Source organism: Cynocephalus volans, chromosome X, assembly GCF_027409185.1.
Source record: "Cynocephalus volans isolate mCynVol1 chromosome X, mCynVol1.pri, whole genome shotgun sequence".
Classification (NCBI taxonomy): Eukaryota; Metazoa; Chordata; class Mammalia; order Dermoptera; family Cynocephalidae; genus Cynocephalus; species Cynocephalus volans.
The window spans coordinates 41955902-41970191 of NC_084478.1; the positions used below are offsets into that span (position 1 = coordinate 41955902).

The 14290-nt window shown below is 39.7% G+C and overlaps 1 protein-coding gene across 2 annotated transcripts in view; it reads right to left on the bottom strand.

The window, feature by feature from the left end:
* Positions 1 to 12503: 12503 nt before the first annotated feature.
* Positions 12504 to 14290, bottom strand: part of DMD (dystrophin) — a 2107999-nt gene continuing 2106212 nt past the window's right edge. For both annotated transcript variants that reach the window (XM_063083086.1, XM_063083084.1), the window contains one exon: positions 12504 to 12705. In XM_063083086.1, coding sequence (XP_062939156.1) covers positions 12694 to 12705 — 12 coding nt within the window. In that variant the 3' untranslated portion in view covers positions 12504 to 12693. The remainder of the gene's footprint in view (positions 12706 to 14290) is intronic.

Here is a 14290-nt window from a genome sequence, read left to right on the forward strand (position 1 = left end):
ATAAGCGGGGACTGCTTGCAACTCCCCCCACCTACTTTTTCCCTACAGCAAGGATTGAAGATTCCCCTATAGGGAATGTGTAGCTTTGTAGCTTCAGTTCCAGCCTGAGGGGGAAGGGCACTGCTGCAACTGGAAGGGATGAGTGGAGCAGTCCTACCACCTCCTCGTCCCTCAGGGTAGGTTGTAACAGATGCTCTCAGTTCAGCTTGGGGAAGTCAGTTCAGTGGTGGCTTGGTCTCTGGGTTAAAAGGTATCACTCCCCAGGGTAAGACAGCCTTCAGCAGCAGTTCCAGTTCCAAGATGGCACAGTAGCCACAGGAGCCACAGAGGGTGGGACACAGTGTCATCTCCTCTGGGGAAGCACAACTGTGTGGACTCCAGGTAGCTCCTTCAGCGGGGCTTAGTGCCTGTGAGGACTGCCAGGGTCCTCAGTGGTGAGGACAGTAGGTGTCCACAGTGTTGATGAGGGCTTCCGGGGTCCTTTTGCTTACCTTTTTCTCACAAGGAGAAGTTCTTCCTGGTGCCCTGATGCTCCTGGCTGGGGGATGGGGTGGTGGAGGCCAGGTGCTTCCTATTCTCTATGCGGCTGTCCTGAGTTACTGTGCTCACGAGCGTTCTGTTACTCCTTTGATGTGCTGCAACACTCCTGTAGTTATTTTCACCCAAGGGTAGTTTCATCGTTTTGTCTGCCTTTGTCTCCGTGAACTTTTTGAAGTACCCTCATATAATCAGAAGGAAAAAAAACAAAGCAATTTTCATTTTGAAAATGGAAAGAGAGTGATTTGCTTTCCATGCTGCCTCAAAATTACCCTATGTCAAAACATCCAGGTCAAAGTGGCTGCATCAAAATGTCCTTGATGGCAAAATAGTGGCAACCATGTAGTAGCCACAGCCTTCTCCCTGTGTCCCGCTAGTTCATTTTCCATGCAGCAGGCAGTCTGAGTGATTTTTCAAAAGCACCCATCAGGTCTTGTTACTTCTGTGCTTGAATTTTTTTTCAGTGGATTCCTATTTAAGGCCCAAATTGTCAGCATGGCACACAGGGCTTTCTGTCATCTGTCTCCCCCTCCTTTCTTGGTCTTTGGCCCTTGCTGCACCTGTCTTGTCCACTCCATTCCAGCCACACTGATCTATCTGCATTTCCTGAAAGTGTCTTGTTTCTTATTTTGATCTTTTGATTTGAAAGATTTATTCTTATTATTGCCACTGCGGGAAGTAACTAGATCTTATCTTTGTTTTTTGTTTTTTTTAAATTGCCTATAATGGTGCATACCACAGGTAGGCAGAATGTTTGCTGAATGAAAGATGAATGAATGTATGGATTGTAGAACCTCTACTGTGACTTCTAACGCATTTTCAGTGGCCAGAGAGGTGACATGTCAGTCACTGAGATGTTATTCTATTAGTACTTGTTCTTCAGTTGCATTTTGGGTGGGTTGGCTAGGGAACCTAATCATAATTTGTAACATTGTTTGAATGAAAAAGTGTGTTTTAAGTTCCTTCCTTCTGTGTCAAAGACTGGCTCATTGTTTGCCAGTCCGTTTCCTTTTCCTGGGCACCCAGAACTGTTATATGTCCTAACCTTCCTTGCAGTTAGATTGGGAAATTGTGACTGAGTTCCGGCTGATGGGAATATGAACAGAAATGATCTGTTTCTTCCACATGTGTGCCTTCTACTGATTCTTACTTCTGGTCCATGTGGCTTGACTCAAAGGCCTCTGAAATGGTAGATTTGCAAGGTGGAAGGAGCCTGGCCTCTGATTTGTGATGTGGACTAGAAATAAACTTTTGTTGTCTTGAGCAACTGAGATTTTGGAGTCTACTTGTTATTGCAGCACAACCTGGCTTCTCCTGACTGAATCATTTTCCAGAAACTATTCTACAGGGTTTTGAGTTGGTCAGGATTTACATGGCCACTTTAATTTAACATTTCACAATACATATTACCTATGCAGATATGCATATCTCCTTATTCAGCTTCTTTGTTTTGTATTTTCCAAACGACTTAAAAGAGAAACATGGAGGAAGATAATGACTATTCAGCAAAAAGCAAAAAATAGTACAGAGCACAAATAACTGACAATTAGCATAACAATTCTTACTATTAATATGAATCTTTCATTTCTTCTCTATTTTTTTACAGTTTAGAAATCTGCTATGTTAATAGAAACTTTCAAATACACTACGTTTTTGATGAGAGGGGGGTTGTACAAATATCAAACACAAATATATTACGTGCTTAATTTGTTGATTCATTTATGTAAGAAATCCAACCAAAAATTAATTAGGACTTACTCTGTATATTTTGTTGTACAGCAATGCTCTTTTTGGTTAGTATTCAGTTGGGAATGTTGGTGGATTCAGGCTGCATGTAGTAAAGCTCATCTGTTAAATAATCTTTGCTAAATGTGACCAGAAATGTGGAATTTTTTATTGGCAATTATAATCCTTGGGCTGCATGTTACTTTATTAGACATCTGGCTGCTAATTCCATATAGGGTCTTTTCATGACCATCGTGCACTGCAGGGAACATTAATTTACTCTGAAGACCAAACTAATTGGAATGTTCTTTCCAAACAAAACACATGAAAGAATATTAACATAGTGCTTGCAAATATAATTATTTGATCCAGTGTAAGGATTTTCTCTTTGAAATTTTGTCTGATTTCCCCATATTTGATTAATACACCCTCCTTGTGCTACGACTTTAGCTTATGTGGGCCTTATATATCATGTCCTGTGATGAATATTTCTCACCTGGCTCCTCTAGAGGACTGTGAGGTACAAGATGGCACACAGATCCCCTTTTAACTTCATATCCTAAGTGCTAGGCCTGAAGTAGAAACCCAGGTAATGCTTATTTTATGAATATTGACACTATTGCTTAGACTGCTGTGTTTTTAAAATTAGAAAAGCCACTTAAAGTAAGCATCTACTTTATAGTTACAATTTTAATGACTTACATATGTCACACATATATAAATAGGTCAGGTTTGTTATCACTACATCAGGGTATTAGATACAGTGTTAAGATGCAAAGGATTTTTAAGAAAAACATGGCAAGAGGGTGGGTCATTGAGGAAAGACTTAAAGAGGAATCTCACATCATTTTAAAGGCACAGGCTTTGACCTGTGTTTGAGCAAAATGCCAGAACGAGCCATAGGCTGCTAACTATCGTGTGACTTGGGGTGGGAGGTTCTATCTTATGTGAAAAAGGCCAAGCTTAGAGGAGACATTCTGCGAAAAAAGACAGCAAAAGACAAGCTAGACGGTCAGAGGAAGAAAAGGTTTGCAGTGAAGCCATTTACATTCTTGTTTTAGCTTTTACCTTGCCTACATTGCTGTCAAATATGACCAGACTTGAAGGGGAATCTTTCCTCCTAGAAAGATTTCCACAGAAAGATGAATCCACTGTATCTAGTGTTTAGCCAAGGTGGTAGTTATTGAATTCTTCCTTTTATATCATCCCAAATTCTTCAAGCTTGATTTAAACTCCTTTTCTTTGGTTCTCTCCTCTGTAGAGCTGGAGAACAGCTAGTCATCACCTTCAGTGTAAGATGTTAAATCACCTCTCAGTTTTTTTTCTCCCCTCCTGTATGAAATTCCAGTTCTTTTATTTATTTCCTTTAAGATCTTATTTCCTAAGCAGTCGTTTCTCTGACTCTGCTGGAATGCCCTGGGCTGTCTCTTTTATCCATAAAAAGAACATGACTAATGCCCAAGAAAGAAAAGCTAGTATATGAAATCCCTAAATGTCACTTTTCTTGTGTACTTTATTGTTTTCTCCCGAGTTCATTCATTCACTCTGAGCCCATTCTTTGTGTCAGGAGTCCTAGATGGTCTGGGATATCATAGTGAACAAAACTGACTCAAATTCTCTACCTCCACAAACTTTACATTCTGGTCAGGGGAGACAGGTAATACACAAAACATATAAGTAAAGAATCAGAGTATGCCAGCTGGTAATAAATGTGATGTAGGAAAATAAAGCAAGGGGAGGGAAAGATAATGCTTGGGGGTTGCAGTGCTAAATAGTGGCTAGAATAGGTTTGACTGAGAAGGTGAATTTGAGTAAAGACCTCAAGGAAGTGAGGAAGCCAGCAAAACAAGCAGCTGGGGTACAGCATCCTGTGCAGAGAAAATGGCAAACATAAAGGCTTCAAGGTCAGAACGGGCTGGTGGGTTTGAGAAGCAGTGAGATGGCAGCAAGGTGGATGGAGCAGAGTGAAGGAGGGGAGGGAACGCAGGGACGACGACAGAGAGGTATGGGTCAGATTGTGTAGGACCTTGTAGCCCTCTAGAAAGACTTTGGCTTTTACTTTGGGATGGGAAGCCATTAGTGGGTTTTAAGCCAAGGAGTGACGAGATCTGAGTATGCCTTAACAGGATCAGCCTGGCTGTTGTGTTGAGGATAGACTGAAGGAGAAAAGGATGGAAGTTGGGAGATCACCTAGAGGCTATTGGGGGGATTTGGCAGCTGAGTGATTATGCTGTCTTGGACAGGAGCAGTGGAAGTAGACATGCAGAGGAGTGGCCAGATTCTAGATAGATTTTGAAGGGAGAGCCAATAGAATTTGCTGATGGAATGGTTATGGATATGAAAGGAAAGGAGTCGAAGGTGACTTCAAGGTTTTTGGCCTCTGCAACTGGAAGGATGGAGTTCCCGTTATTGACTGGGGAAAAGTTTTAGGTAAGTGGCAGGGAGGTGGCAGCAGTGGGTAGATCAGGAGTTTGCCCTTAGACACGATAAGAGAAGATTATCAGACCTCCAAGTGAAGATGTTGAGGAGGCAACTGGGTCGACAAGTCTGGAGTTCGTGGGTGAAGTCCTGGCTAGAGATACAAATTCTGGAGTCATCATCATGTAGAAGTATTTATATCCCTGAGACTGAATGAGATCACCAAGGTGGTGATGTACACATAAAAGAAAAGAGATCCAAGGACTGAGACTTGGGGCATGCCAATGATAAGAAGTCAGGGGGATGGACTGTTTGTAAAAAGTATAGGCACATATACATACACATCACGTATAAGCATTTAGGTGGAAGCAGCCACAAGTGAGCAAACTTTGGAGAAGGAGGATGATTCGGCTTAGTGTGGAGGAAGGTTAGTGTGCTGGTGTGTAGAATATGACCGTTCTAATGAAACCTTGAAGACGAAGAACGCAGCAGTGGGTGAGGAAGGCGGGGCTGGCGGCTACCAGCAGATGAAGGGACAGTCTGGCTGTAGCAGGCAGCAGCATGGAGACAGAGGTCGAATGGTTTATGTTGCCCTTCTCTTGTTTCACAACTCTGTTTCCCAGTGAAACTCACAGCAGTGTTTTAGACTGGGCTCCCTGGAAGCAGCCTCTGAGATGGAGTACTCTCTGCAGAAGGTTTACTGGGGGGGTGCATGTGACCGCCACACCTGAAGGAGGTAAGGAAGGCAGGTGGGGCAGAGGAGAAGCTGCACTGTGATGTGATTGCAACTAAGACCTCAGTCGATCCCACAGGGTGCTCTGGAGCTTGGATGGCTCTTCACAGTTGTCTCAAATTCAGGCAAGGGGAATCTGGTTTTGTTTGTCTACATCAGCCAGTCATTGGTCCAAGCCGTTCCCCTGGAGGGCTGGTGTTACCTGGGGTAAGACAGTTTCTTGTGGCTGAAGGCAGGGCCCAGAGAGGACACGGCTGTGAGCCATCAGCAGCTGCTATTCCCAGCAGCTGGGGTGTGGATGTGCTGGCCCTGGGGACAAGGGGCATGTGGCCAGGGTGCCGCAGTGTCCACTACAAGCATCTACAAAGCTGAAAGTGCACTAGGAGGCTGGATGTTACATTTAACAGAATGCAAATTAATGGGGGTAGCTACTTTCTGTCCCCTTGGAAAACATATGTCTTTTTTTGCTGGCTTTTATCAGATGGTCAATGTTTGCAGCTAAGGTAGTGCCATTAAATTACTTTCGAGAAATGACTAGAGGGCTGGACAAATTAGGAAAAGTATGCAAGAAATAATGCGATTAAAACGTCTTTAGGACCTGGAGCCTGACAGTGTGGGAGACTATTAAAAGAATACAACTTGTATTCAGGCAGTAAAGAGAATCAGTAATTCTCTACTGCTTCTCTAGGAGGCATTTGGAAGTGTGTTGAGGCAGTTTTGTTATCACAATGACTAGGAGAACTACAAAGAAGGGACAGTTACATAATGAAGAACCATCCCAATCCAAATACCGATAGCACCTCTGTTGAGAAACACTGGTGATTGAAAGAAGTTATGTGCCTACTAACCAGGGAATTCTTGAAAGTGAAAGGGTGCTATGAATAACGACGTCAAGACAAGAGGCATAAACCTTGAATGAGGCTGGCCAACTAGGACTTATAGGAGCCCTAGTATAGGGGCTTGCAGCTACTCACATCGGTAAAGGGGCATATCAAACCCAGGAACACTAGGTGTGAAATCAATCATTTCTGAAGAGTATAGGCTTGGAGTCCCCCAACTGTTGTACTGACTTTAAAAAGGGATTGAATGTTTATCCTCCTGCGGCCTAAGAAGAGTTACCCATGTCAGTCACAATCTTCTGGCTGATAAAAGTTGTCAACGTGCCTAGGATGTTTAATTTGAGTATGGACAGAAATTGTTGGACCAGTAACCTCAACTCTTGTGATGGTAAAAGTATTCCCTCAGTGCAGTGTTTCCCAAGTGTTCTCATGTCACAGCACACAGAGGAGTTGATTATTAGTTGTAAGGTATCCTTGGTTAACTGCAGGAGGCGGAGGGTTACAGGCCTCATCTGGCCACCTCCATGCTTGCAAGATTTAAGGACCTCAGCGCTCCTGGGACGCATTAGGAGGACACCAGTGAGAAACTCTGCCTTACCAAATAAGTCTTGAAAAACCTAGGAAGTTTTAGAATGAAATGAAGAGATGGTGGAGTAACCCTAACCCATTTAATACTTTTATGTTGAATTTAGGAATAATCTATGTTTGTTTAAAGTGCTTAAAATGTTTATGGGAATTTGGCATATTAACAAAGTAGACAGACTGGTCTTAGGTTCCAGTTTAAAATGTGTAATTTTACACGTGTAATTTCAAAATGAATAATATAAAAAATTTGACTCAGTTCCTACAGTATATAGTATTGGAATGTTTCAGAGAACTTGAAATTCACTGTTTATAAGTTTAATTTGTTTAGATTTATGTGGTAGGTACTCGGGGAGGTTTTGTTGGTTGAAGTCGAAAGTCTTCCCAATCAGACATTAGAAAGGCTTAAAAATCAAGCACTTTAAATGTATAAGTGCAATTTAGAACAAGAAAATTGTCTTGCTTAACTTGGGTAAGTCCACTCACTGAAAGTGACTTCTTATTTTATACAAATCATCTACATTTATACACATAAAAATAAGATTTCTAAGTTGAATGTAAAGATTAGGTTTTAAAATGCTTACCAAGTGGAGAAACCTGGCAGACATGACCTTCACCAAGTGATCAGTTAACAGCATCAAGAATGGGACAGATCATTATGTGGCTCCCGTATGATGTGCTGAGGACACATCATTGCTTGTGTGGTGTTCCTGCCAAAAATACATACTCTGAATCTTATCATGGGGACACATCAGACAAATCCAAATTGAGGCACATCCTACAAAGTAACTGGCTTGTGCTCTTAAAAATGTCAAGGCCTTTGAAGACAAAGAAAGGCAGAGAAACTATTCCAGATCAAAAGAGATTAAAGAGACATGACAACTAAATGTCATAAAATAGTGAATTAGATCCTAGACCAGGGGAACACATATAATGATAAAAGACATCATTGGCACAATTAACATTTGAATATGGGCTGTGGAGTAGATTCTGGCTTTGTATGACGTCGAATGTATTTTGATAATTTACTATGGTTATGCAAGAGAATGTTCTAGTTCTTAGGAAATGTACATGAAATATTTAAGTGTAAAGGGACATGATGTCTGCAACTTACTCTCGAAGTTCTCAAAATGGTTCAGGAGGAAAACCAAATCTATTATCCATCCATCAAGAGAATAATAAGTAAATGGGGCAAAATGTGAACAATTGGTTAAAGGGGATATGTTTAAAGGGGATATGTTTAAAGGGGATATGGGGGTTCTTTGGACTATCACAATTTTTCTTAAGTTTGAATTATTTCAAAATAAGTTCTTCTTTACACAAGAGCTAAAAATGTATCCTGAGTATATATAAAATGCACAATACACACATACATATGTATGCACAAAATTTATACCTCGAGTAACTGCATATAATCTTTTTTTTGATTGGTTGCTATGGGGACCCAAACCTTTGACCTTTCACCTCCTAAGCGAGTGAAGTGGCCAGCCCCACAATCTTTTCTGTACACAAAAGCCATTCTCAAACATCCCCAAACTTCACACGCTTACAGAATACTGTTCATTACGGAATGTTTGGCACATCACCACTCTCATGTTGTCACATAAGTCCACGAGGGTGCAGCACACTCAAGTCCAAGGGGCAAAGAAGAATGTGTTTGTGGTTCCTACTCCAGTGGCATTGCTACTGTGGGAAAGAATCCACTGCATGTCCTTTCTACACTTTGAAGGCACAGTCTTTGCAAGTGTGCCAGTGCCTGCCTTTGTATTCCTTCCACTATTAGAGCATTACAAATTCAGGGAAATCCCATCGCAGTCCACAGAACATATCCATTAGTCTTGGTGCTTTCCCCCAAACACATACTTTGCTTGCTGGTGCACAATCTGTGCCAGATTGACCCATTTTAATTCTTAACTGAGTTAATTCTGTGCCAAGTATGGAATGGAAAGCCCAATGCCCTTCTGAGAGTCATTCACACAGTTGTCTTAGACACGGTGAAGTGTTGAAGATTCCTCAGTTACCTAGTTGTGCCATTGAAACAGCTAGTCTGGGTGTTTCAAACAAAGGCAGGTTTGGGTAATGGTGGGAGGAATAAAATTATTTATTTAAATAGGATGAAAATTATTCTTCAAGGGCAGTCTTTCAATGTCGTAGTCACTTAGGTTGGCATCATCACCCCACTCTCCAAAGATTAGCAAGTAATTCATATCGAAGATGCCACACCCACTAACATTAATCTTAATGAGTTTGACCATCTCCTATTACTTCCAAAATCACTAGGCTAGGCCATGCCTAGTGGACTTTTGCTATTCCTTTGGCCCATCAGCATCTGAACCCTGTTGGGGGACCCCCCCACCATGAACTTTTGTAGGAGGCAAAGATAGCATCTCCCTAGAGGAGCTGAGATTGCTACTCATTTTCCCAGCCTCCTCTGCAACTCAGGTAAGGGGGAGGGGGATCTCCCTCTGGTGGTGGCCACGACTACGGTTGGGGTATCCTCCCCAGAACCAGTTCTGAGGCATCATTTTAGGCACCTCTCTTACTTCTCACGTATCCCTTTATGTGTGGTACCATTAAGAATAAAAGTGATATGAAATTCTCTTGAGAAGCAAAGTGTAAATTGCAAACTGGTTTAATTTATATGCTTGTTGTTACTAAAACAAAAAACAAAACTCAAGCACTATGACTATCACTGCACAAAATTTATCTCCCAAGCTATAAATGCTTACCCCCTTTGATCCAGCAATCTCACTTCTAGGAAAGTGTCCCACAGATATATTTGTGCACAAGTGAAATGATGAAATGAGAGATGTGCAGTACTGTTTGTCATAGCGAAAGACTAAAAACAACCTACATATCCCACCAAAGGGAGTTGCTTAAACAAGATGTCCTACAAACATAGTGGAATATTACTGAGTTACAAAAAAATGAGAAAACATTTTATATATTGAAATAAAGAGGTCTCCTGAGTCAATATTTAAGTTTAAAAAAGCGAAATGCATAACTGGGTGCAGACAATGCTATCTACTGTGAAATAAAAGGAAAAAAAGTAGTTGTAATTGCTTGTATAGTAATAAAGACACTTCGGAAGAACACACAAGAAATTAATAATGTTTACTCATAGGGCAGTGAGGAATGATGTGGGAGACAGGATGACTGGGAGTCTTTTCATTGTTTGTCTTTTAATTTTTCAACCTATAATTTTTCAATACATTTTTCAATGTATTACCTATTTAAAAATTAAATAACTAAATTAAAATAAAAGCAAAGTATTGTAGTCCAACACTTTTTTGTAACATAACTGCGTGCTTTATTGAGATACACAGTAAAGCAGTAATATAATACAATAGTAAGGCATATATTTGGTGAAGTCTGATATGTTGTGAAAATGCAGTAAAACTGAAGTTTAAAAAAATAATTAGTAAATGTTACAGTGTTGGTGTTAAAACACAATATATTATGATACTCAAGTAAGAACCCAGTACCTGAAAACAATGACATAACATGCCACGTGATGTTTATGCTTCAGTTACATTGATTATGATTTAGTTTAATACTCGGTGGTTATAAAGAACACAAAATAATGTCTAAATTATGCTTAAAACACAGCAATAAAGCTCTCAATTTTCATTCAAATATTTTGACAGACTCACCCCAGAACTAATGTCTAAAAGATCAAACAAAACAAAAAGATTAAAAGAAAATTATGCACTCTATTTACCTCTGATTTTAGAATGAAACAAATTTCTTAGTAGGACATAAAGGAACCTCTTGTTTTAAATCTGGGTTAAAAATAAAAAAAATCCTTGGGTAATGAAAAAGTCCAGCGTCACACGAAGGAAAAAAATGCAAGATTAAAACCAAATCTTCATGTAATTTGTTACCTTAGAGCTTTGGGTTTTCTTTTAGAAATTATAAGGGAAAAAAGAAAATGGAGAAAAATGTTCCCACAACAGACAAAGCGGTGAAGCTGTGAAATCAGGTGTGCATAATTATCAGGAACACCCCAAAACCAAAGTGAGGTAGAAATAGCATGAGAAGCTGTGTTTGATGTTAATTATCATGAATGAAATAATGGACAAAATCCACACTCCAAACGTTAATTACACTTGAGTCAGAGGTAACAGATTTGCAAAATAATAGGTCACACAGTGATTTCTATTGAATGAATGATTAAAAAAACCCAAAAAAACCGAAAAACCAAAGAGTAATAAAACGACATGAAAGAGTAAAGCTTTTTTCTGCCAGTCCTCAGCTTTTCAAACTGTTGAGTTTTTCTCCTCTTTTGGAGCAACTGCTGTTTGTTTATGTATTTAACTTGCTTGATCCACCAAAGAGTTTGGAGTAGCTTTAGTTTTTGGAATATTTGAATCAATGTGCCTTCCCACTTACAAACCTGTGTGGAATTACTTGCAGAGAAATGCAAAAGAGTTCATGGGCTTCTGGATTGATATTACCAGTAATACAGTGTGATAGGGCTACTTACTGTCTCACACATTTCCCCAAATGTTCTTTTAAATGGTCTTGTGAGCATTTCAAAAGTCATCCGCATTTGAAAACTCATTGCAAAAAGGAAAAAAAAAAAAATCTAGAAAACAACAACAAAACCATCCACTTCTGTTCAGTTGTAATTAGGGAGATCACTCTGTATGGTCATGAGCATTCATCCAATCCTTTACTTCAAGAATGGCCTGCTCCCTCACAGGGATCGGCTGGGAATCCATAACCCTCCAGTTCTACCATCCTCCTCCTACTGCCTGGGAGTTGAAAATGCTTTCTGATGCTCTGACTTCCACCAAAGCATCATCAAATCTAAGTCATGGCATTGCCAGCAGCAGGGAGCTGAATATATCAAACAATGGATTACTCTGATATAATAAGTCCTGTGTATTCATTCACATGTTCCTCTTGGAAAAAATCCAATACTCTAGTTGTCAGTGGAAAGTTTAAAATGAGAAACATCTGGAGCCCTAGACAATGTTTTAGTGTGGTAGTTTCCTCCTGGCTTCAGGCTCCAGGGAAAATTCATTCTAGACCAAGCAGGTAAGCCTGGCTGACTAGAAGCAATTTCTTTCCATTAGGAAGTGGCAGGAACATTTGAAGAAATTTAAGAGGTCTACAGAAATTCCTATCTATTTACCTATATACCTATAGTATTTATATACTTATAGACATATAGATGTAGAAAACAAAAACCCATAGCCAGCCCCACTCAGTCAACAATTCCCAAAAGAGCAACGTGTAGTAGTCATGTGACGGTGTTAGAAGTCCTACGTTTAATATTCAAGAAAAGAAAAAAAAAGCTATGAATTTCATATGGATATCACGCTAAAAGGATGCAAAACAAGGTGTTGCCTCAAAGTTTGTGTGTGTCTGTGTGTGTGTCTGTGTGTGTGTATGTGTTTGTTTTTAGGGGTTTTTATAAACAACTTTTTTTTTATAAAGCACACTTTAGTTTACAATCTTTCTTTATAACTGTTATAAATTTTTAAACAACCCAAAATGCGTTCCATATAAAGAAATGGCAAGTTATTTAGCTATCAAGATTTTACATGTAGTTTTCTTATAACTTTTTTGTACAATTGCATAGACGTGTAAAACCTGCCATTGTTAACAAAACAATAACAGACTTAGAAACTACTGAAATCTACAGTATAGTACCACTACCCTTCACAAAAATATAGATTTTATTTCTTGTAAACTCTTACTGTCTAATCCTCTTTGTTGTATGAATATTATAAAAACCATGCGGGGATCAGGAGTTGTAAAACATTTATTCTGCTCCCTCTTCATCTGTCATGACTGAAACTAAGGACTCCATCGCTCTGCTCAAATCATCTGCCATGTGGAAAAGGCTTCCTACATTGTGTCCTGGAAAACAAAGAGAAAAACAGACTTTACAAAGGGTGCAGATACCATCACCCTCATTCTTTGCTTTTTGGGAAATCATTCCCCATTTCTGGGTGAAGACAACACAGAAGCTGCATCGAGGGTGTACACAACAGGGTTTGATTTTCACCAGTTTCCAGAAGAAGCAAAGCCTTGTTAATGAAGCCATTACACATTGTTAGTATCAGCTTAATATCGAATCAGGCTACTGGTGTCATTTATATGGAAAAATGTCAAACACTGCACTTATCTTCCCAATGTAAATATCATACATCAAAAGGATTCCATGGATAAGTACAAGATTCCTATCATAATAGGAATATTTCACAATGGGATACACCTTTTACACCTTGCTGTGAGTAATCATTTACTATCCACTTGTACTAGCGTGTTTTACTATCAAACCACCACCATCATAACTATCACCACCATCACCACCACCTCCATTACCCTTACAGCTACCACCACCATCACCACCATTATCTCCAATATCACCACCACCTCCACTCCCACCACCACCCTCCTGCCCCCCTACCACCATCACCACCACATGAAGTCTTCATTTCAAGGCTGTTTCAGGCTGTGAGCTCACTTCCGAGGCTATGGTGGAGGTGACTGTTTTCCCTCTGCTTTAATTTGGGTTGAAAAATAAACTCTCGAGTTGACCTTTTCGTATACTATTAACATTTGAATTAGGAAGCTTCAGAATAAAAATCACTTTTCATTCCAAATTACTCTAGAGCCTAATTACAATATGACCCACATGCATTGCATGAATCTGGGTACCCTGTGAATCCGTCTTTGATCTCTTCCTAAATGCAGGTTAACTATCAGAATAGCCTTTTAATAATAATGTGGCATGACCTCGTATTAATCCCCTAGCAAGGAGCACAAGAGCCACACGATGTCCCTGGGTACTTTGTAGCAACATTCAGATCTAAAGTAAGATAATCTGAGACATACTTTATGGTTTGCTTTTTCATCTTGTATGTCCCCTATTTTATATGGCTAATTTTAATTCTTGGGACATTGGTGAATCATTCCACTATTCAGGTACTGCCTTTGGAACTGAAATGCTTTACTAGGCTATTACTACCTTGCCATGTATCAACTTTACAGATTCCCATAATTGTTAAAATCCCAATAAAAATTAAAGATAGACAAGGGCAGGTATTATGTCTCTTGTAATATTTATTTCAAGAGACATATCATTTTTTAAAAATATGAGAGGATCTGAAGAGGATTCATGGGCAGGCACTCCAACAGTGATGGCACCAGATTAATTTGAGACTTATTAAAAGTTTAATGCCATTCGGGCATTTATATTAAGGTGACCAAGTTTGTAAATCTTTTTAGTGCAAAGAGTTTCAGTGAGAACTAATTATATTTTAAAAAAATCACTTTGGATTTTGGTTGAGACTGTAAATATAAAAACTTTTAACAAAGCATAGGTACTATTCATAAAGTGGGCCAATACTTTGGCAGCCCTCAGTTGAAGAACTGATATCACCTTTGGCTTTTCTATGCTATAGAAACCACAAGGAGACACAGTGGGTTCTTTGCTGCT